This window comes from Oenanthe melanoleuca, chromosome 2 (genome assembly GCF_029582105.1).
Source record: "Oenanthe melanoleuca isolate GR-GAL-2019-014 chromosome 2, OMel1.0, whole genome shotgun sequence".
In the NCBI taxonomy this organism is placed as follows: domain Eukaryota; kingdom Metazoa; phylum Chordata; class Aves; order Passeriformes; family Muscicapidae; genus Oenanthe; species Oenanthe melanoleuca.
Genome location: NC_079335.1, coordinates 92,684,598 through 92,707,644, shown reverse-complemented (window position 1 = coordinate 92,707,644; position 23,047 = coordinate 92,684,598). Strand labels below are relative to the sequence as shown.

General features: G+C 37.5%; 1 protein-coding gene across 1 annotated transcript in view; it reads right to left on the bottom strand.

Annotated features, from left to right (window-relative positions):
* Nucleotides 1–4,550: 4,550 nt before the first annotated feature.
* The window catches only part of RAMP3 (receptor activity modifying protein 3), a 47,003-nt gene continuing 28,506 nt past the window's right edge, over nt 4,551–23,047 (bottom strand). Inside the window, exon 5 of the mRNA XM_056482826.1 lies at nt 4,551–6,194. Within this exon, the coding sequence (XP_056338801.1) occupies nt 5,939–6,194 (256 nt within the window). The 3' untranslated portion in view covers nt 4,551–5,938. The remainder of the gene's footprint in view (nt 6,195–23,047) is intronic.

The window sequence follows — 23,047 nt, the reverse complement described above, 5'->3', positions numbered from 1 at the left end:
ACATGATTGTCAAATACTGGTGTTTCTCCAAATGTTTTAAAAAGTAGTTTTAATGCCCAGATTAATACCTAAAATGGGTGAAATTTACTGTCAGAGCTTTTCACTTTAAAATAAACTGGAACAAATTAGGCAGTCCAGGAGAACTGGGACAGGAAAATTCATTCCAACCACCTCATAAATGTTATACTCTAAGCAATCTCTCTCCTCAGAGACTCAGACTCGAGGGAATGTGCTCATCCAAAATCCCAGCACGGGAATCCCAGCACACAGGTCTCTAAGATGCTGATCCTATAACACTTCTATAAACTGCAACCTCAATCACTAATAGTTGTCCTTAAAAATTATTCCCTTTGTCTAAACACTGCAAACTCAAGTCTTTCCAAGTGAGGCTTTTCAGTCTGCAGAGTGACTCCAGATAGCCCCAAGCAGCACTCTACTGCAGTGCCCCACTAGGACTAAGAAGGTTTCCTTTATAATCCAACTTTATAATCTACCTATAATATTCCTTCAGGTCTGCTGGCTCAGACTGTGACTCTGACACAACTGTGTCCAGTATTGTCATCAAAAATAAAACAGAAAGCAAGGCACCACTTGTCCGTGTTAATTCCTTCATGCCTTTGAAAAATTATCCATGCTGACCTTAAAGAAAGTAACTTACTTTAATACAAAGTCAAAATTGCAAAATAAACCAGACCAATAAAAAATAATTATTTTAATAAATTAGCAAAATTCTTGATACTTCATAAAATAATTTTTTTCCTTACTCTTCTGTCTTCATTCAAGTTAAAATGCAAAGGGCAGAGACCAGCTTAAAAATCAAAGTGTAACTTTGCATGCATTATTTTATCTAGAAGCAAATGTTTTGTTTAATTTGATTTCTACAGCTCACTCAAATCCAAGTCTCACTCATTTCAGTAATTTGAAATAAGAATGACTGAATGTGCTACTGCTTTCAAATTCAGTTCCTATCCAAGTTCCTAACAAAACAACCTGTTTGTTCAACTCTCATAAAAGACATGTCTTGTCTTTTCCAACAATTGACCAATATCATCTACCAAAATCTGAGTATTTTGGTGGTTCAGGAGTCTGATCAGACTCCAAGACTGGTATCAGTTGTTCTCCCCAGGTGTCTTGGTTCTAATGAAGCTTGGCTCATATGTGCCTCCAATGGCTTCTCATGCACATAAACCAGTGGGATTTTCTCTTTGCAGTGACAGGCACCCACATAACATTTTCTGGGTTATATAGAATTTCTTTATGCATCAAATGTTGAGCAGATACACCACTCACACTCAGTCATGGAGTCTCCATAATGCATAAAACAACTATTACCTGGAAAATAGCAGCACATTCCACTTGCAGTTGTGTTACAGTCCTGTTGAAGAGAAGGGAGAAATAAGGTACATATTTACACATATAAGTAGGTTTCTCCAGCTGTTTTTGAATAACAAGATAAGGTTGTTTTTATGAGGTGAGCAATTAAATGTATCATAATTTCTTAGGATTTAAAGTCATTTGTGTCAGTGGAATTATCTGTGTTCCCACTCATTGTCTCTACACCTATGCAGTTCTCTGGTGTGCTCTCCAAGAATAGTTCAGTTAGTTTCCAAGTAACTCAACATATTTCACTTTTAAGCAGCAATGTGCTAAAAAGCTTCCATTGTTGTCATTCTGAATCTTTAATGGTTTTGAAACTGTCAGGCAAAAATTGCATTCTCCTGCAGTTCTGAGCAGCAGGAGAATGAAGATGACAAAAGATCCATGTTAATGTTAAGCATAGATGAGACATATAATGGCATTTTTCAGAAGCTTTGGGCTCTGCTTCAACAGGCACAGGCTCCTTACTTCCCTCCTTCTAGCCCATTAATTTAAAAAAAAAAAATAAGAATAACTGCAAATAAAAGAGGTAACAACAGAAAAACAATTAGCTAAATATGCTGAATCAGGAAAATTCTCCCTGCATGTATTTCCCATTGGTTTTCTAATTGCTGTCATTTTGAATCATTAGATTGTTGTATGTTCTACAACTCAGTATTCTTTAAGTAACTTGTGATCATTCACTTTCTTGTGCTCATAGCATCCTTCCAAGACTATTCCCTACTCAGACAGGGCACTGAAGAACAGAGCTCTGAGGTACCTGGAGCATGATTAACATCCTCTAAAATTTAAATGTCTACTATATTGTAGCTGAGCCTACAGTCAAACTGTCACTAGTATCCATTTGATGGTTCTTTGAGAGCATTTCTGACCATTAATCTCACCAGATATCTATACCCTACGTATAAAAAACTTAAAAAGAAAAAAATATCCCACCATGAAGGATTTAGACAGAACTCCGTTATATCTGAATGTCAAATCTTAAGGAGTAATTCCAGCTATGCTGCTGCCATGCCTGCAAGTTCCAAAGGGAAAATCCAGTAGCCTGGTAGTCCTGTCTGTATACACACACTCCAGGAAACTCTACAAAGGCACACCTATAAACTCATTTGAAGCTGTCTCCAGCAGTCAGGCCATCACATGAGTGATGGATTCTGCAGAAGGAGAAAAAGGGCACATCCCTCAAAACCGAGCCAGGACCACGCTGATGTGTCTCCAGACACTTCTGAGCAGAGTCAGCTCCACAGCAGCTGCAGGGTGGCACCTTTACACTGCCTGTGACCACCTGCTCTGCCTCCACTCCCCAAGGGTTTCAGCACAGTTGGTGTAGACAGATTATGCCTATTATGCAGCATTACTATTTGTGTCCTCTCAAACTGTCCTGCTGAGAGTTCAGCCAAGATAAGGTAGTAGCCTCAATGCTCCTCACATTTCCTACTGTGCACAAAAATTGCTTTTCTTATCAAATCCACAGAGTTATCTGAGGGTCTCAGATTCTTATTTCAAAATTCTGTGAGAGTGGCTGAAACACAGACTCTTTGACTAAAACTCAGTTGCTTTTTCTATGTCCTCTTCTGAGCATTAAGACACCATTGCATGTTCATAGGTATTTCTGTCAAAGCACACAGAGAGCTCCATTCTTCTTGTACTCAGAAGAAATGACAGTCACAAATTGTCCTTATCCTTCCAAACCACCCATGAGCTAAGAAAACACAATGTTTTCTTTTTCTCAGATGGAACTCAGACTTTGCAAATACAGCTTTTATAAAGCTTTTATACCCCATGGAAACACACACTTCCCCAGTTGTTACTGAAAGCAAAAAATCCCAAAACTCACAGCAATTAGAAATCTCAGCTAGCTGTTACTTCTCTTTTGTCCTAAATTTTGCTGGGGATCAACCACTGTTCCAGTTCTAGGAAGGATTTTGAACAAGTTATCTTCTTCTTTTTTGAATATTCTTATTCCTGAGACTCTGTTGGGACATAAAATTAATTTGCAATTAATAAATGAGCCAGATTCTTGGTATCAGATGTGATTTTCCTGCCAATGGAAACAGGCTTTGGGGGAGAGGTAGCAAGGTCCATGCAGCAGAAAATAACCTAACTCCCATTAACACATAGTACAACCTATGTCAAAAGATTCGACACTTGTCATTCTGAGTCCCTATTAATGTATACAACTGTAAAGAACTAACTCCTGCAGCTGCCTTTTTCCTAAAAACACTATAAATATTTCTCAGATTTAAACCACTGAGATTACATCAAATAATTAGTGTGTTTCCCATGAACTGTTTCAACTTCTCTGCCCTTCTTCAGCTATATAAAAAGTAATGGAAGATCACACTTGGATGAGGAAGACACAACAATGATTAAATTTTCAACTGCAAAGCACAGACTAGTGTCAGAATCCTCTACTCCTACTCCATGGCACATGAAATCTATTATTTCTACTTCTTTGGACCTGACATTTTTAAAGACTCTTTGAACTGGATATTTTAAACATGGCATTCTTTTTAAGATCACAGTACACATCTGGTGATATGAAGTCATCAAGCTTTCTTCTTCATTTAGTATCCAGGCCAACTTATTTTATAAATTAAGCTTATGAATCAAGCTGACTGAGATCTCTCAGGTGACCATCAGGTGAACATAATTTCAAATGAGTCAAAAATGGTCCAGAATTTGCCCCAAACATGACAATTAGGTTGAAATGAATGCAGCTTTTCAAAAGTCAAAATTTTTGCTATGTGGTTTCCAAACCAAAGTTTTGAAACTTGCCTTGAAGTTTGCTGAAGTTTAAGTAAAATGAGAATTAAAAGAAAACTCCATGCAGAATATAAGACTGTTTGGTTTTGGCCACATGAAATGCTTAACCAAACAGTATTTTGGATAAAATGAATGGGTTGGGCTCTTTAAGTGACCACTAGCTTTGGTGGTGCAAAGCATCTTAATACAGAAAATAACAGATAAATATAAAATTTAGGCAAAATCCTCAGAACATTATTTCACTCTTCTTTTTTGCAAAGAGCAATTTCTGCTAGCATCTAGAAAATGAGGAAGAGTCTTTGGAAAACCACACAGGAAACACTTTTGAAATTGAATCATGCCAACATTAGTGTAATGAAAAAACAAGTTGCCTTCAACCCTTGTGAAAGGACATGAAAACAAATCAGTACAGCTTACAGGGGTTATTTATTTATCTATATACAATGAATAAATAATCTAGCAAATTGAGCACTTCTAATTCGATTCAAGCATGGAAATGCTTTTCATACTCACAGACCTAAGTATCAAACACAGAGCCTGAATCTTAAATCTAAAGAAAATCTAAAGTATATAAAATGCAATTGCTTAGCCATTTAACTGTATTTTATTTGTGTGCATAAGGTATGGAAAAACAAAAATTCACTTGTATCAGACATTGCACACTTGTCATAGAAGAGCATTGGACTGAAAGGCATGTTGTGAAAGGAAGGCTTGAAACACAAAGTTCTTCTGTTTTGAGCATATGATCTTTATTTCAACTATTACATAACTTGATAGAATAAGATTTCTGAGTTGGATTTTTTTCTCTTTCCTTCTACTTCTATTCCAAGTTTTGATGTTCATACTTTAGTTCCCACACTCTCCACAGGACAAAGAATTATTTATGTACAATACTCTGAAAGGCACCTCAATCAACATGACACCTTTATATTTATTTGTAGGATATCACTTGCACAAATTGAAGTGAGTGTGGGGAGTATACAGTGAACACAAGTCATCAAGAATAATAATTATAAAAGAGGAAAAATAAAGAGTCTGGCATATGAAAGTTTCTTCATTACTTCTCAGTATATTTATAATCAACCAATTTCCTCTCACATTTTCCAGCTCTGTAAAGTAAGACCTGTACATCCTCCCAGAGTTTGTTTGTAAGACATACAGTTCCAAGCAGCCGTGCTTAAAGGAATTTTATAAACTGTTTTATAATGTGGCATGATAATTTCCCTGTGCAGACAGTCACTGGATACATAAATTGTTTCTTTGCCAGAACAATACTTCCCAGTTTTGATAATGATGATCTTGACTAGCTTCTAGGAAAAGCTGCCACCTGGTTATATGCAGGTTAATCAGCTCGTTTGCCAGTGATCTTGCCAAGTTACAGACGAAAACTTCGAGTGTCCTGCACAAAACCTCAAGGGATGTAATTTCCCTCACAGTCAGTATTATGCACATACAGCTTTGCAAAACTTTACCAGCCAGCTTTACCCATAGAAAAGTAACTTTATCCCTTTTGCAGACGGGGGTCCATTTGCCTGGGAACTCTCCTGTTTCTGGGAGCTGCCTGTGAATTCCACACTGATGAGGCTCAATGGAAGTAAAGTTCTCCACCAGCAACACTCATGGTAAGACAGAAGCAGTGACTTGCAACAGCAGCAGGCAGCTCTTCTTTCACAGGAGCATCTCACTGGTTCCATTTCAGCAGATATGAAATCCTTATGCCAAGTTCCTCTCTTCATTCTCTTCTCAGTGTTTAGGGAATAAAGATATGAAGAAAAAGAAAGCCCAGAGGAAGAACTTACACCAGGATATCACTTCTCTTGCTGCACCATACTACCAGTGTTATCATGGCACATGTCAACATGACTGGGATCAAGATGAGTGTTATGAGAATTTCATCCGGTGGATCTTCCCAGTGAACCTTCTCTGAAGTACAGTTTGAAAAGAACTGTTTATGAATTCCAGTGATAAAGCCTTCTGCAAGGGGGTTTGGCCAAAAGCAACTTGCATTGTTGGCTTCACGTTCTGTGCACTGAGTAAAGTTGTCGTAATACCTGGGAAAAGAAGAAAATTAAGAGAAGTTGAAAGAGAATGTACATGCACATTACACTTGGAGAAAGCTATGGAGGGCACAATACAGAATCTCTAAGAGTGTGCTTATTGTGTAGATACTCTGCTGAAGACCTCTAATGGAAGCTGTGGCTACTCCCTACACAGTGAGGCAGAAGCAGAACTGACTTCACATGTGAAGTTCTGAGAGCCCAGATGGACAATAGTCAAACATCAACTACAGCCAGGACCTCTAATGGCACTTCAGTGCAAACACAACTCCCTCACTAGAGACATCTACAGACTCTCTAAAAAACACACACACAAATGTGCCAAGAACAGGACATTTTGAACCAAGTATGGATATTTCATGCCTCAGCTGCCACTGGGCATGGTGTTCTAGTGAAAATTATTATGTTGCCACAGGACTGAACCACAACGTGCAGTACTGTGTAAAAATTTTGGTTCTGTTGCACTCCCATGCAGCAAGAAAATAAAGGGAAAATAAACACACAGAAATTAAGCTTTTGACAAAATTCCTCTTCTTTCCAACTCCAGCAAATGCCCAGTGGGGAATAAATAAATAAACAATTTCTAATTACATGTTTGCTTATGAAAGGCTGGGAATTCCTTGTAATACCTGACACGTGATTTCAATGCTGCATGTGCTAAAATTTACCTGTTTGGGAATAACTTATATTTACAAGAAATGACTACTCCTCAGGGAAAAAAAGGAAACAATAAGCCTAAATGAGTAATCATATGGGCTTTGTGGTGTTATTATAAGCCAAAGAAATTCAGGAAGTGAATGGATATGGGGGAGGAGATCAGAAATTAGGAAGACGAGGAGTGTCTGGTCAGTGCATGAACAGGGCAAGAAACAAGGAAGCTGAATTATTGTCTGTCTCATTTATTTTAGTCCTGCATGACTCAACAAACTCACTTCAAAGGGGAGTTAAAAATAGAAAGGAGGGAGCAAAAATCCACATGACACCTCCAAGGACAGCATCCTTTTATAGCATCTGAAGACCCTACTCTCCCTATAGAGTCCATATAAATATGGCAACTCCTGAAGATTGACTCCTTTTGACATTAAGTCCTACAGGGGACTAATGTTGACTCAAAGCTTTTCTGTAAAGTAAAGAAGAGACATTCAGTGCTTGGGCCACACAATGCTGTGTGTCTGTCAGGAGATACGTCTGCCCACCCATGCTACAAACACACAGGTTGGGAACACAGCCTGCTGAGCATCTAAATTCTCAGAGCTGTGTTCACAGAAGGAGGAAAAGCCTCACAGAAAGGACTTTCTGCAAGTTCCTTGCAGTTCCCATTCTAAGGAGTTTGAGCCAATACTGCCTCATTCATAAGCACTGGACAATCTAACACCAAACTCCAGATGAATATGCACATACACACAATGTATGTATATTTTAAGCAAAGTTACTAGAAAGGAAGCTTTTGTGACATCAGCACCCATTGGAAAACAACAGGAAATAAGCTAAAAATAAAATACAAGTATCAGCTGTTTGCTATTTTAACAGTTTCATTCTTCTGTGTGACCTCATGGCATCCATTCTTTGTGTCCTTGGATTAAATTAGAAGCTGGAGATGTCCAGTTGAATGGGGCAGATACAGTCCCAGAGGACCAGAAGAGCAACAGGTCTGGAGGCAAGGCCACAGGGTTCAGCAGGCTGCAGTGCAGAGATGGAGGAGCATCCAGCTGCCCAGACAGGTCAGTGCTCCATCTGGCACAGGCACCAGCAGGACCCCAAAATGCTGGACCCTGCTCCAGCCTGCTCTGGGCCATGCTCTCATGGCCACCCTTGTGCCATCAACTGCTGTTATAGCCATCTCAGTAAAAAAACCAACAATAAATACATTTTTTCTGCATAAAAGTACCCTAAGCTCAAAGATTTGATGATATAATTATTTTTGCTCTGTGTTTAAAATCCTACAGAAAATTCAGTGTTATACCAAGAATTCTGTAGATTTTTTTTTCTTAAATGTTAGGTGTTGTGAAAAAAAATATTTCCCATTGATTTTTGATTGCAAATACAACACAGTTAGAAAAAGCTGGTTTGAGTGCTGCCAAAAGGCTAGATAAAAATAATTTGTGTCATACACTGTATTTGAAATACTGAATCCCTAAGAGCCAAAGTAGAATAAAAATGTTATCATAATAGTTGGAAATCCTTACAATTTTTCCTTATAACCTTCTCTCATGAAAAGAGGGGAAAAAAAGCTACCTGCACTATAATTCTCAGTTCACACAATTGTGAGAAGGTACATAAACTAAAATCTCAGCTGCTGGAGAATTGCATGTCTGCCAGTAAAGCTGAATTCACTTAAATATTTATGTAGTTTAGTAATTTAGAGTTTCTGCACTGCAACAGGAAGTTCATATTTAAAAAAAAAGATCCTCTGCATGGAACTGTGCATCAGCTGCCTCAGAAGGGAGCAAATGCATCCTCATTACTACAGCAAGGATGTTTTTGTAGCTGACCAATTGGTTTGCAGGTTGTTGGGCTTTTTTAAGAGGAAGATGGGGGTTAATAGGTATTTAATTCCAGTTCAATTATCCTACACTTAGTTCTTTTATGCCTTATGTAATTCTTTGTATTCAGATGGTAAAGGCTGGAACAGAAAACCTTTTCACTCTGTATAATAAAATGGCTGTGACAAAGACATCCTGGCCTCTGACTGGAGATACTGCAAGAGGAGTGCATTGAAGTTACACAATCTGTGAAAGGAAAGAACAAGAAATGGTAGTTTCTACTTTTTCCCAGAATTAATAACTGGAGAGCACATTGGAGCTCAAGCTCCTTCACCTCTCAGTTTATAAGAGGGTGTGGGGAACATTCTTACTCTTTGTGCTGAGACACATTTTCATCTCTTTCAGGCCAGCTACAAGGGACCTAGGTAGTGCTCAGAAAAGGAATATTCAGTGGGAGCCAGGTCACAAGCTTTGTGACAAATGGGCCAAAAAACAACTCAGCTAAGTAGTACAATAGAAAAAAAACAAAATCCAAGCATAGTCTGAGCAGCAAAATTCATATAAAGATGTGCTTTACCCTGATACACCCAGGACAACTGTAGTTGCTATTGAGGAACCAACTCCTTGATCATACTGCACATTATTGAAAATATTTTCAGAGAACACAAAAAATAATTCCTTTCAGAGCAATCTCTGAACTATAACACATTTTTCATGAAAGACAATTTTCAATACTCTAGAACAATACTTCATTTTCAGAGCACACACACACTTTTTCCCCTGTACTCCATCTTTCCACTAAACCAGATAATAACATTTTTGTCACTGGTTTTGGGGTTTTTTTGGTTGAAACTGCAGCAGATTTTATTTTGTGAGTATTTTAGCCATGAGAAAACATATTTTTACCTATTACCCATAACCAAGGACCTGGACAGTAGGCAGTTATTATGAGGAATGGTAGTGGACACATTTGCCTTAATGGGACAGTGTTTCATGTGTATTTAAAAACATGAATACTATTTATTTATTTATTTATTTATTTATTACATCTCATCTATCTCAGGGTACACAGTTGCCTCTCACTCAGGGAACTTCTCAGTCTAAGTGGGGCTTAAATCTCATCTATAGTTTCCCACATCTCCAGGGAGGAATGTGGCAAATTCTTGCTCTTTCTTCCTCAATATCCCTGCACAGGAAAACTGCAGAGATTGTTGGTTTACAAAAGCACAAAACCCACAACCATTTCCTCCACATTTTCTTGAGACTAAGAAAACAAATAAATTGTTTAACTGAGAGTTTTAACAAACAAGCATTTTCCAATGCAAAGTTGTTATCTGAAAGAATCCCAAACAATTCTCAAGAAGCCAAATACCATACAAATGCTACTTAAACATTTGAGGGCATCTTCTGGCTGCAGCCAGGAGACCCACTGTCAGTTCCAATAGGAGAATCTTTCCACCTCTCCAGCACTCATGGATAGACACCACAGAGATATTCAGCACAAAAACAGTCAGCAATGTTTTGCAGATGTTTGATGAGGAGGGCCAGGAATTAAAAACCAAAACATCACACTTTCTCTACCCTGTTTTAAATAAATCAATTTCATGATTACTGATATAATTGTAGTAGGTTAGTACAAGATATATATAATACATTGTGAGTAATTTTTGTTATTTTGAGTCAACTAAGTATTCAGAATACAATGAAAAATCTTTCTAGTATAACTGAGTCTTGATGCAAACTAGGTAATAGATACACCAGGGTCACCCACTCCTGCTAATCTACAATCCCAGACAGCAATCTAGAGGCACTGTTCCAGGACACTATAAGTCATGTGGTGTATTCTAATAAAGATGCTTTAAAACTATTTGCTTTCCCCCAGATTATTGAATCAAAAATCTCTTTATACACCATCACATATAAAATTGAATTATCTCCCTTGTAACCTCCTCCCAGACTGGAATATGAAATGCTGAAATGTAAAAATGTTAAAAAGAAATATAATAAGACGAGAAAGGCTTTTCTTACAGTATTTGCAGATGAAGTGGAGGCAGGAAGTATCAGAAAACTTCACAAAAATAAAAAGCCTATTTTCATGTGAGATGCAGCCAGACTGTTTAGAACTTCAGGGTGCAACAGCCTGGATGAACTTCAAATAAGGACCTGAACCTTAAAATGATAATTTCCTGAGGTTTCACCACCATGTTAAAAGGACAACTTTAATTTTATAGTGAGTTAGGAGCCTATAAATATGATGGATATTTCTGAGATTTTCTCACTCAACATCTCTCAAACAGATTTGTGTCTGTGTCTCACCATTCCTTTAATCACATATCTTCTGCCAAGGTGAGTATTCTCACAGTCACATTTTTACCTTTTTAATCACATCAGATCTACTGTTGTGCAGCTCCAATACAGAATTCAGTCTCAAGAAAATAAAGTGCTATAAAAACATAAGGAAGGAAATGAATGGGGGAGCGAGAAAAACTGGTTTAATGACAAAATTATAAAGCACAGTTTACTCTCATGTCACTAAATAAAGAACATTGTGACAGATTTGCTCACTTGGGTCAAAAATAATAAATAGATTCTGGTATGCTTTGAAGTAATTATAGATCTTCACCCTTAATTTCACATCAACATCTGTCTGGAAAATGCAAAATGGTTGAATAAACCTAACTAAAGACCCAAAAATGCACAACCATTACTACATTTTTGTTAACTCCCTAAAGATACAGCCAGAAAATGTAAATATAAAGAGCAACTGTAGATGTAATCAGTTACTTTATACACCTGGTAGTAATCTCCAATGAGCAGCAGAAACCACTACATTGCACAAATGTAGAACATTTGTAGTGCCTGGCATCAGGTACTAGGTCATTAAAATAAAATATTTAATAGCACCAGAATTTTACCCAGCCAGAAACTTCTACTGGCAAGCAGGCTTTACCTTCCACCCCTCCTGATCCAGATTTTAATGATTAAGTTGTACACTCAGCCCATTTTTGGAGGACACCCAGTAAGAGAGGAAGCAGGCTCTGAAGCCAGCACTGCATCAGAAGCCAATCCCATAACTCTCTTGAATTAGACAAAAATCAAAAGAGTAATGAAGGCAAATCCTAATCCTACAAACACTTTATCCCACTTAACACTTACATATCCAGCTTCTTATAAGCTCAGTATCCCTTAAGTAGCCATCACTATGATGTGTGGAAGATGTCCTTAACAGCATGAACACAATCATTATACACCTACCCCTCACAGTCAAGGACATCAGGCTTGTGGTTCTGTCACAATTTTAAATTTTAAATCAATTTTAAAACTTCTTGATATGGATCAAGTTTCAGAGTTTTTGTCAAGTTGGGCAACTAGGGAATGTCCTTCATTTTCTTAGGCTTCTCCAAAGGAGACAGAATGTTTCTGGGGGCAAACATTGACACACATCACATGTTTTTGTGCACATCAATATTTGAAATTTTACAACTAAAATTTTAAACCTTGCACTATAACATGTGAAGGGAAGCAGGAAGCACTCCAAAATTCAGATCCAAATTATAAGACCATCTTTTGATCTCCAGTGAACACTTCTCAGTGCTGAAAATGGCAGATGCACAATGTCTGCTACCTCATCTGCTTTTTCTCTATTACAGTCAATTATTTCTCTATTCAATTCAGATTGCTTCACAGTGACAGGGCAAAGGCAATACCTGACTAAGATCTGGATTTTTTTCTTTCCCATCAGCTGTGCATCTCCCCTCAGTGTCATTAAGACAGCCATTAGCATTTTCTGGTGCATATCCTCCTTCAAATGCCAAGCATGACAGAGATGAGAGCCCTGAAAAGCCAATAACATCACTTGAAAGCACATTCCTACTATTTATGGTCATGTTCCATTTTAAATCAAAGTTCTGCATGCTTAGGAACTGTCAGTGGAGACACTGGAATAATTGTAGGGCATGATGCACAAGACAGCTTCCTTTAGGACTCCCCTGCCAAGGAAGGGAGTCCAGGACAATTTGTGAGGATGAGTCCCACTTAGCAAAAGTTCTGCTTAGCAAAAATAAAGCCTCACAAAAAAAAAAAAAAAAAGAATTTAGTAGAGCATTGCACTCAAATCTGCCACTGTAGTGATGGAGAGACAAGCAGTACACTATCCTTGTACCTGTCTCAGCTCAACTCCTTCCCCAAAACATTTCCACCTGAGTCACCACGGATATGCATAATCATCCAGACCTGGGGAGCAGCCAGAGTCAGGAGAGAAGCTGTTAGCCCAGAGCTGCTCTGAGCTCATGGCACATTTCAGCAGCTCAAGGCTTTCCTTTCCATCTAGAGGAACCAAGCTGACAGGTGAACAGAGAAAATGTGGCTGGAATTCAGACAGATGCTGCACAGCTGGGCATCCAGACAGCCACCCAAAACAAGATAATCATTTTTCTGACCAACAGACAAAAACTCACAGGGAAAGAAATAACAGAAGGGCCTTTCTTCAGTCTACATCTACAAACAACTGCTTCATCTTCCATTTTTATGAGTATATTAGAGAGTATTAAAGTGTCACCTGCTGAGTGGAAGCTGTTATTAGATTCCACTTGGACCAAAGCAGCACAAGCCTTTTATAATACCACAGCACTCTTTCTTCAAGTGGAAAGAGGGGAGAGAAATATTTGCTAATATGCAGCTGTGAAATAGAAATCATCAGTTAATCAGGCTTACACTTTGAGAAACACCCACTGTAGCATCTCCACAGATTGAAAAATTAAAAAAAACCAAACCCAACAATTAATCTGCTTCCAAGTTGAACCTTTCATCATCATTTTCATAACCCTCTTCACATAATTTTTATGAGCATTTAAAAAATGCACACTTTTACTGATTATTTACGGAAAATTGGTTTTATATAAACTTAAAAATTCCTGTAAAAAGCCACTTGCTCTGGGAGGAGAGTAGCTGCAAGCAGAGCACAAAAAATGGGAGTCAAAATCAGTCCACTAACTACAGATCTTAAGCTTCAGATTATGTCAGCTACTGGACTAAAGAATAAATCCTTTTTGCAGTCCTGCATAATAAATGAATTATGTGAAATTGCAATCTAAGCACAGACAGTTCACAAACTAGACCAAAATTGATGAAAAATTAACCATAAAATCAGGGGAACAGTAACAACATTAGAAATTGATTTAAAATGAAGCACACAGACCATTAGGGAAGAACCCTATTATATAAAATTCTGCTTATCTACTATTCAAGTACATGATTATGTTAATATAGAACCATCTTAAGATCATTGTGCTTCTTAAGCTATCTTCCTGCATACAAAAATTGGACTCAGCACCTCACTGGTAACTCCCAGTCCCACAGGCAGACATAGAATGCAATTCTAGAGGCCAGCATGCTCATTTTAACATTTCAATGTTTATTTTACAATGATACCTTAATATGAAATTTTAGGAGTCAGTGAAATGCATGAAAGGTATTTGTACATCTGAGAGATAGACAAAACATCAATTTCTTGAATGCTGCAAAGAACTGTGCTCACAATTGTTCATCAATGCACTGTGCTTTGACAACCTTTGATTTCCACTCCTTTTATATTCAGCACTTAGCTCAGAGAAAACTTTTAATTTTACAAAGCTGCCAAATCTCTGTTACTTTTTATAAGCACTACAGGAATCTCATACATTGCCTTCAAGTTTGTCAATGCACCAGCAACGTGTCTGCCTTTGGCAGATTACACAACAGCCTGGAGAAGGTGATTTATCTGCTTAAGAGTGCAGAAAACTGCATTTCTTGTCTTGGAACTACTTTCCAACACTGAGTTATATACTATTCTGTAAAGATAAATAGAAATCCTAGAGCCTTGGCAATTAACCATATAAAACACTTTTTTTAAAAAAAAGTATTATTACATAACAAACTTCTGTAATTGAAACAAGATCCTGAATACAAAACATATTAGTATTAATTCATATCTATTGTGTTTTCAACAGTTAACCACATGAACAATACCACATGTAGCCTGGAGTAAGAAAATCAATTTTTTTGTCTCTGCTGAGTTAATCTCCATTATTGTATGTTTGTGGTTGATCCATTTAGAAAACAAGAATGTAGAAACTGTTTTGCAAACCAGAAGTACCATAAAAGTTGCATTAACTTTTCCTTTCCATAATACATTTAAATTTTTATTTTCACTGCCTCTTAAAATATACTGTCCATTATATATGCATTACATAATTCATACCAATCTATCAAATTATATCATATTATTTTACCACCAAGCAACTTTACCCAGAAATCTTAAGCAATTTTTTTTTAAATGCAGCCTTTAATAATAAGCTCCATGAAGACTGTTTTCAATTATTGATCTTACCACAATACAATTCAAAAAGGTCATGAAAGGTGTTGAAACCCATATCAACTGCCAGTCCTGAGATTTAACAGCAGACTGCTTTCTAACATCACCTCTAAATTCCTTACATTATTTTTTCCAAGTGACTGAAAATTATTATTTTATTATCTTTTTACCTATTTGTTAGTTGATTTGGAAATATGAGCATTGACATTCTGATGCCAGTTTGTGAGTGTAATCTATCACCATTAGTCCAAGACAAGAAGTCCAGGACAAGAAGTCCAAGGTATCTACTGAAGTACACATCAATTTGACTCACAGCACCCTTGCTAAAATATTGTTACTGAGGTCTTCAGGTGACATCAACTTCAGCAGAGTTGAAAACTCTTCCAAAACTTTAAGAAAATATTGATATTGACTGGCCACTTGGCAAATGCCAGATTTGACTCCCTTTTAGAAAAAAAAAAATACTCAGGACAATATATACATCAAGTGTTAAAAACTTGCTGAAAAAAACACTTGAAAAACTGAAATCTGACATTAAAAACTGAAAAGTTTTCTGCTCTCCATAATGAAAAGGTAATTCTCTTCCAACTTAGCAGCAGGCTCAGAAGATCCTTCTCTTTATTCATACTAAGAATTTTAAAAAGATTTTCAAAATTATTGATAAACTGAAGACAGATTTGAGCTCTTGAAAACCTTGAAAAGATGGATAATAGGTTGAAAAAGCACATTATTCTGGCATGATACATCTCCCATGGTTTAACAAAGAAAGTTATCCATGATGAATAATAAATTCCAGTCATTTTCTCCCTATTCCACAGCATTGGTATCCCTGAATGGTGGCTTTTGTAGACTGTGATTACAACATGTATTGTGATATAAAAAACAAATGCATAATTTTAGTTCACCAAGTCTGAGTTCTTGGTAGTTGGTGTATATAATCCAGAAGCCTCTCAAGATATTGGCAAATTTCTCCTAATCCTCTACAATAAACTCATTTACTGGTTTCAAGAGAACTCTTCAAACCAAAGTTTTGTTTGCAAAAAGCAAGATTTTTCAGTGTCTAAAATGAAAACCCAAGAAATCTCATCAGGTGAAAAACTGATAAGGCTTTGGTAGTTTGTAGCATAGCTATGTCTGCAGAACAAACTGATGGCTTTGCATTTATAAGCAAAGTGGTCTGCAGGTCATCACAGAATTTAGAAATGTCAGGGTTCTTAATATATCATTACAATTCAGAAGTCAGAGTAATTCACTAAAAATTCAACATTCATGAACGTTTCCCACCATCCTTCTGCATCATGTAAGATGGGCACAGCAAGCACAATTTTAGAAATGCATTGCTGTAACTCTGCACTAAAGAGAGAAAAAGTATTAGAAATGAGTATCCAAACATCTCTTATCAAATACAGACCTTCTTTTCACAGCCATGTATTAAACAAAATGTCTGTGCCTCTCCCTTATAGTAAAGGTGACATTTATAACTGCACTAAAGAACCGTATTTCAGCCTCTGTATCCACCAGAAAGAAAGCAGTTATAAGGGAATGAAGTATTCCTGCCTCATGTCAAATTCTGGTGTCTGAATTCAAACTAACCCCTTTATTTATATTCATCAGGACTATTCAATATAAAATAAACCAAACACATTTCATATGAAAGTATGATCAGAAATACAGATCCTATGGAAGATATTCTACTATAGCCCCATTAAGGGGCCAGCTGTGCCTTTGCTTTAACTTCATAGCAACTAGGATGGCTGACCCCAAAACAGCACACCATTGCACCCATTCTCAGCACAGCCCTGAAGTTGGCTACTTCATGAGATCTTATAAAATTCAGGTTTCTTTCATTCCCAGTGTTTTAAATAAGAGAGGGCAAGCAGTATTTCTGCCATGAAAAATTGCTATTGTCAGCTACCAGCATAATGGCAACACAAGTGCTCAAATACAACCATTCTTTTCCATTGTTTTACTTATTCACACCTAATTGATTTGTAAGCTGCTTTGCTTTTGAAAAGAAAGGCATGAGTCACAGAAGGAAAACAGTATGTTCTTGGGGTAACAATTATCAGCCTGGTCTTGCCACTGCTGCCATGACCTGCAGGAGTTTTTAGATAACTTTTAAGTACAAAACTACTGTAAGTTTTGATAAGCAAAGAGGTGGAAGAAATATACAGGTAAAAAGGATAAATATCAGCATCATCTTCATTTCACTGAGAGCTCAAAAAAAAGCACCAGCTGTACCTGCATGAGAAACTCAAAGGAAGAGAATGCTACCAAAGATGTTGAAATGCTGGCATCCACCACACCAGTCCTTTCCCTGTACCCCACTGAACAGTGAATGCTAAATCAGCTACACTGACCTGAGGCCACACAAAGTCCAGGTTTACTCAACCTTCCTTGACAGAAACACTGAGCTGACAAAGAATACTTCCTTCTATAAAATCTGCATTAACAAAACTGGGAGGACTTCCAGCTGGTTTTTGGTTCCCCTTCTCAGTTAGATCTTCAGGGGAAAAGAAGATATTATTCTTCAGACACATACAGAACTTTAGGCAACTGCATAGCAGAAAATTACCCACAGACCAGGCAGTAAGATGGCCTTTTGTTGTGCAAGCACATTTGTGATTTGCAGCATTTTTATCATGACTTTGCCCAAGTAAAGAGACATGAATCCCACCATACATCCCAAAATACAGAGAGCCCCCTCCTAACATGACACAAATAAGGAAGGGTGGAACTCCCTTCAATCAGTACTGTTCTGGATCTAAAATTACATGTGCTGGTCACCCAAACATCCAGTTTCCAGCAGTCCCAGGTTGCCTTTCATGTGAGAAAATCACATGCAAAAATCCAGAAGCAAGACTTTCCTGAAAATATTTAAAAGGACAAAAGAAAGGTGTCAGTTTTCTAATTGTTAGACCATTACCATGGGAACATATTAGCTCACATGAATGAGTGGCTCACCTCAGCTGCAAAACAAACCCAGTGGTTTGTCCAAGATTTTCACTAGGGATTTGTACTGAGATTTGATACTAGGGAATATGCCAACCCTATTGGAAGGAAATGGAAGAGGTGTCTACTCAGGAAATGAGAAGACTGAGGTACTCTAATGACTTTTTTTGCCTTGGTCTTCACTGGAAAACGCTCCAGACCCCCTAACTTGCAGAAGACACAGCAGGAATTTGGAGAATGAGGAACTACCCACAGTAGGAGAAGAGCAGGTTCAAAAATATGTAAGGAACCTGAAGGTCCACAGGACCAGATAAGACGCATTTGCAGATCCAGAAAACCCGGCAGAGGAAGTGGCTAAGTCACTACCATCACATTTGAGATCTCACACCAGTTTAGTGAAGTTCTTGTTGGAAAAGAGGAAAGAACCAGCATTTTTAAAAAGGCAAATTAAAAGGAGCACCTTCCCTCTGAAGACAGGCTGAGATATTTAGGGTTGTTAAGCCTGTAGAAGAGGCTTTGTGAAGACTTTATAGCACCTCCCAATACCTAAAGGGGACTAAAGATAGCTGGGAGGGACAGGAGTGACAAGGGGGAATGGCTTTAAAATGAAAGAAATTAGGTTTGGATTAGATATTAGAAAGAAATTCTTCACTTTCTAGAACAAGTTGCCCAGAAAAGCTGTGGATGCTTCATCTCTGAAAGAATTCAAGGACAGACTGGATGAGGCTTTGAGCAACCTGGTCTAGCAGAGGATGTCCCTGTCCACAGCTTGGAACCAGATGATCTTCAAGGTCCCTTCCCACCCAAAGCACTCAGTGATCCTATGGATTTCACAGAACATTCCTCCTCTGCAGAAGTTTTGTCATTAGCAGCTGGATGCTGATCAGTTTCTAGATTAGGCTTCCTGCAGTAGTCAGTGGGGAAGATGAAAAAACTCAGATAACTGACCAAGAAAAATACTCAGTTTGGAGGGCTCTCACATACACATAGAGCCAGCAGAGGTTCTTAGCTCCAAGCCTCAGAAGTGTGGGCAGGTAATTTCATTTTGGGCAGCACATGTTTCTTCCAGAGTTTGCCTTCCCATTGATGCTAATGTGATCTGGCTTTCTTTTGTGCAATATTTTACTAAGTTTCTCTGAAAACTAGGTACTTTTACAATTAGCTTAGTTGGGCCAAATTCTAACAGGCAAAACTACCACTGACTCTGAAATTGAGCAACAGGATTACTTTTCCAGATTACATCAAATTTAGTCATACAAATTTTTTTTCCTTAATTCTTTTTTGAAATCCTCAGCATCTGTACAGAACATGGGAGGACTCCCCCATCATCTTCAATGGGATAGAAACTGTTTATAGAATTCACATTCCATGTAAAGTGTTGTGGGAAAACTGCACTAAGGCTGCACAGAAAAAAGAATCATTATTTACTCTGGGCACAGACCATGGACCATGCACACAGCAAAGCAGGAAATTTCATCAGGTACACACACACCTGCAATGAATCTGCTTCACACATACAGTTAAGGAAAAAATGAGCCCTCTCCTATTCTGCTATGAACTGAAATTTAAAACATGAGAAAAATCAAGACTTTTAACATCTTCTGGGTACTGTAAAGCAATGTCACACAGCCACTGTCTCACAGAAAATTAGGGATTCCTAGAGCTGTGGAAACAGGTGAAAAGAAATGCAGGGATTGGAGGAAGAAGTTTGTTACAATCACTTCTTTTTCTCAGACAGATCTGACATGTGTTACATGCACTACTTTGCTAGAACTCTCTTCCAAAACACAAATTGCTCTTTCACCCTTGGACTCTAAATCCACAGCTATTCCTTGGCTGGTAAACACAGAATGACTGACTGGGAGCTCCCAAAGGTGTGCAACCCTAACACTTGTGAGATGAGTGCTGTAGCAGCAGTTTTGTCCTGGAATAAGAGAATGCCTCACCTGTAACAGATGGAACCCTCTGTTTATAGATGTGATGGATCAATACTAACATTCCAAATGAAGAGGGGATGCCTTTCCATAATATACTCACTCTTACAGAGTTTAGAATAGTGACTACTGGGCACATTGTGTGGCCTGTATTATGCAACAGTGCAGACATGGCCACAGCCTTCTCTCTGGCCTCAAAATTACCAAAATGCTGGTAACTACACTCAGAAATATTTTGGAAACAGTGATGTAGAAGAGAGAGGACTGGTGCTTGGGAGAAACTTGCTGAAACTTTAACAAGCCACTGAAAATCATCTTTAGTACATTTTGGTCCCACATTTCCATAGGGGTTAGGCCTAGGAGACACACACAGATTTGTTTAGAGACTGTTTGTTCTAGCTAAATTGTTTCCAGGATCCAGTTAGAAGCATTTGAAAAACTGTTTCATGAGCTAAGAATAGAAAATAATCTAAGCAATTACAATAAGGAACATTTTTCCAGGTTCATGTAGGACAGCTCTGGGCACTCCTGTCTTCATCTGGCCACTTGCTTCAGGAATTAGTCATACCTGGCCTCTCAACTGCAGTCCCACACCAGGATTTATCACAGCACACTAAAAAAAAAGTCTGGACTGTTAATAATGAATTTTGGCTTGTGGACAGTAGTTGATTTTACATATTCAGCTGTAGCTGCCAAGTATTAAGAAAATAATACAGAAATATAATTCATAGTTATTATATGTAATGCAGCACTATTAACATATATGTTACTCTAAGCAGACATAACAGAAATATTACACATGAAAAATAAAAACCTGTCTGCAATTTTCATTCTTGCAAATGAAAAATGTATTTGCTTTTGTTAACTCCCCATATAAATTTCATCCACACTTTAGTCTCTGCATATTCACTTGCCATGTACCATAACTTTGAGTCTTTTAAACAACCTCATTGTATTTTCATCTTCAGAGCTCTCTCTTAATAATCTAAATGTCTCAGCAAAACTGTGACTAGGCAAACTCCTTCTCTTCTGGCAAGGAACACCCCTGGCTGTGTATTGAAGGTTTTACCTTTTTTGTAAGCTGTTTCTGGTTGGCCTTCATATTCTGATGTCCAAGCTAGAACCACGTCTATATGACTTAAAATATTTTAAAATCCCACTTTGATCCCTCATCATATTTAAGCTTTCAAGTACCTTTGGACCATTTCACCCAGAGTATTTGCATTCTAATTGTAATTAGGACACTAACTGCAAATCCTCACAGAAATATACAAAAATTAAAAGGGAAACTTTCTTCTACTAGTGCTCCTGTAAATCTTTGCCTGAGAATTTACTGTTTATATGTGATTATTTCACACTTGCAGCAAGATCAATATCAACTGTGGAGGCTAAAACTCTCATATTGGTTTGCAGTACCAGCTGCCACACACAGAAGCCTCGTCTGCTCAAAATCAGTAACAAGGCTGCTTTTTAAAGAGCACAAGTTTGTTAAGAATGTCAGACATGTCAGAAAATCTTACAGTTTAATTAAGTTACAGGAAATGGAGTCACTGCAAATTCTCTCACAAATGTTTGGCCAAACTGTGAAGCTACAGATAATTTCTATTTACAATCCCATAACCAAAGGACAGCCATTTACACTGAAGAGCTAAAACTCCTCCATGAAACAAGACATTTAGAAAATTAGCAGATTTCCATTAACTGTTACATTTCAACACCAGCTACAAAGATTTGTTTCTAAAATGAAAACTGCCATGCAGAAATTACTGCATTACTGAAGAAACAGGTTTTTTTTATACAAAACTCACAGTTTTAACCCATTATCTGATCCAGGCTGATTAATTGTTACTGCTGGAGGCTAGATATAAAATCAGCACAAACTAATACCACCATGTTTAAACATCTGAATTTTAAGTGCCCATGCCTAGATATACCAGGTTTTCAATTAATTTGTCAGATTACTCCAAAGTAAGAAGTGTTTCTGTCCCATCTCGCAGGGCTCCTCCAATGAACTGGAATAAATTAGCCTCTATGTGTCCCTGTCCAAGGCAGGGGGGTTGGAACTCAGGGATCTTTAGTCACTTCCAAACCAGGCCATTCTGTGATTCTATATGCTTCTTATAGAATGCATGACATCAAGTAACAATGTGTATTCTCAAAAGAGTAAAAACCTTAAAGGTAGATGCACATTTGCTGCTTCTTCAGTGCAATGAACCCCTATGGTAAGTTTGTAATCAGATTTCAAATGCTTGATTAATCCTTGATTCAGAAGATAAATTTCAAAACAAATTCCTCCTGCTTCTCTCTCCTAAAGTAGAACTTGAAACATAAAAAAAAAAAAAAAAAAAAGTTTTTTAGAAAATGTGCATTATGTAAAAACGTAGAAGATTTTTCTTCTGTAAGAGCCTTGAATTCTTCTGGTACTGCTTGTGAGGAAAAAAGAGCAAAGCCTCAGACTGACCAATTTCTTCAGGAAAATTTTCTTGTACAGGGAATGAAAACAACAGCAAACTGTGAGCACAACTGGAAAGGATAAAATCAAGGTGGATTCTTAACTCTACTTAACAGTCAAGAAAACTCAAGACACTTCAGTCGTCTCCAAACCTTGAAAAAATCTTGCACCAAAATATGTAAATTATTGAAGAAATTTTGGCAGAAACCTTGCAAAAAGCTGCCTGTTTTTTCACCTTAATTAATAAAGGCATAGCCTAATATTTAGGCTCCTATAAGTACTTTCCATTGCTTCAAGTAATCCCATTAGTTGAGGTCACTTATCAATTCAAACAAGACATCAGCAAACAACTTGTGATTATAAAACAATTACAATGAAGATAAAATGGAGCAAAATTACAGTTTTTCCTTCAAAATAAATAAAACATCTTGTACCTAGATGAGTTATAAAATTAAACTTGCTCCTCCATAACATACAGATATTTTTTTAAAATAAATTTAGTAGTACCAGCACTGCAAGGATTTTCTTTTTCTTTGTATACACACACTTCTCTGTCAGATTTGACTGCAATTTCTTCAAGCTGGTTTAGAAGAGATAACCATCTCTTGCTCTTCCCCACAGCTGGAGAGAGCTGCATGAGTGCATCTTTCACTCCAGTGCCACAGGATTTAAGA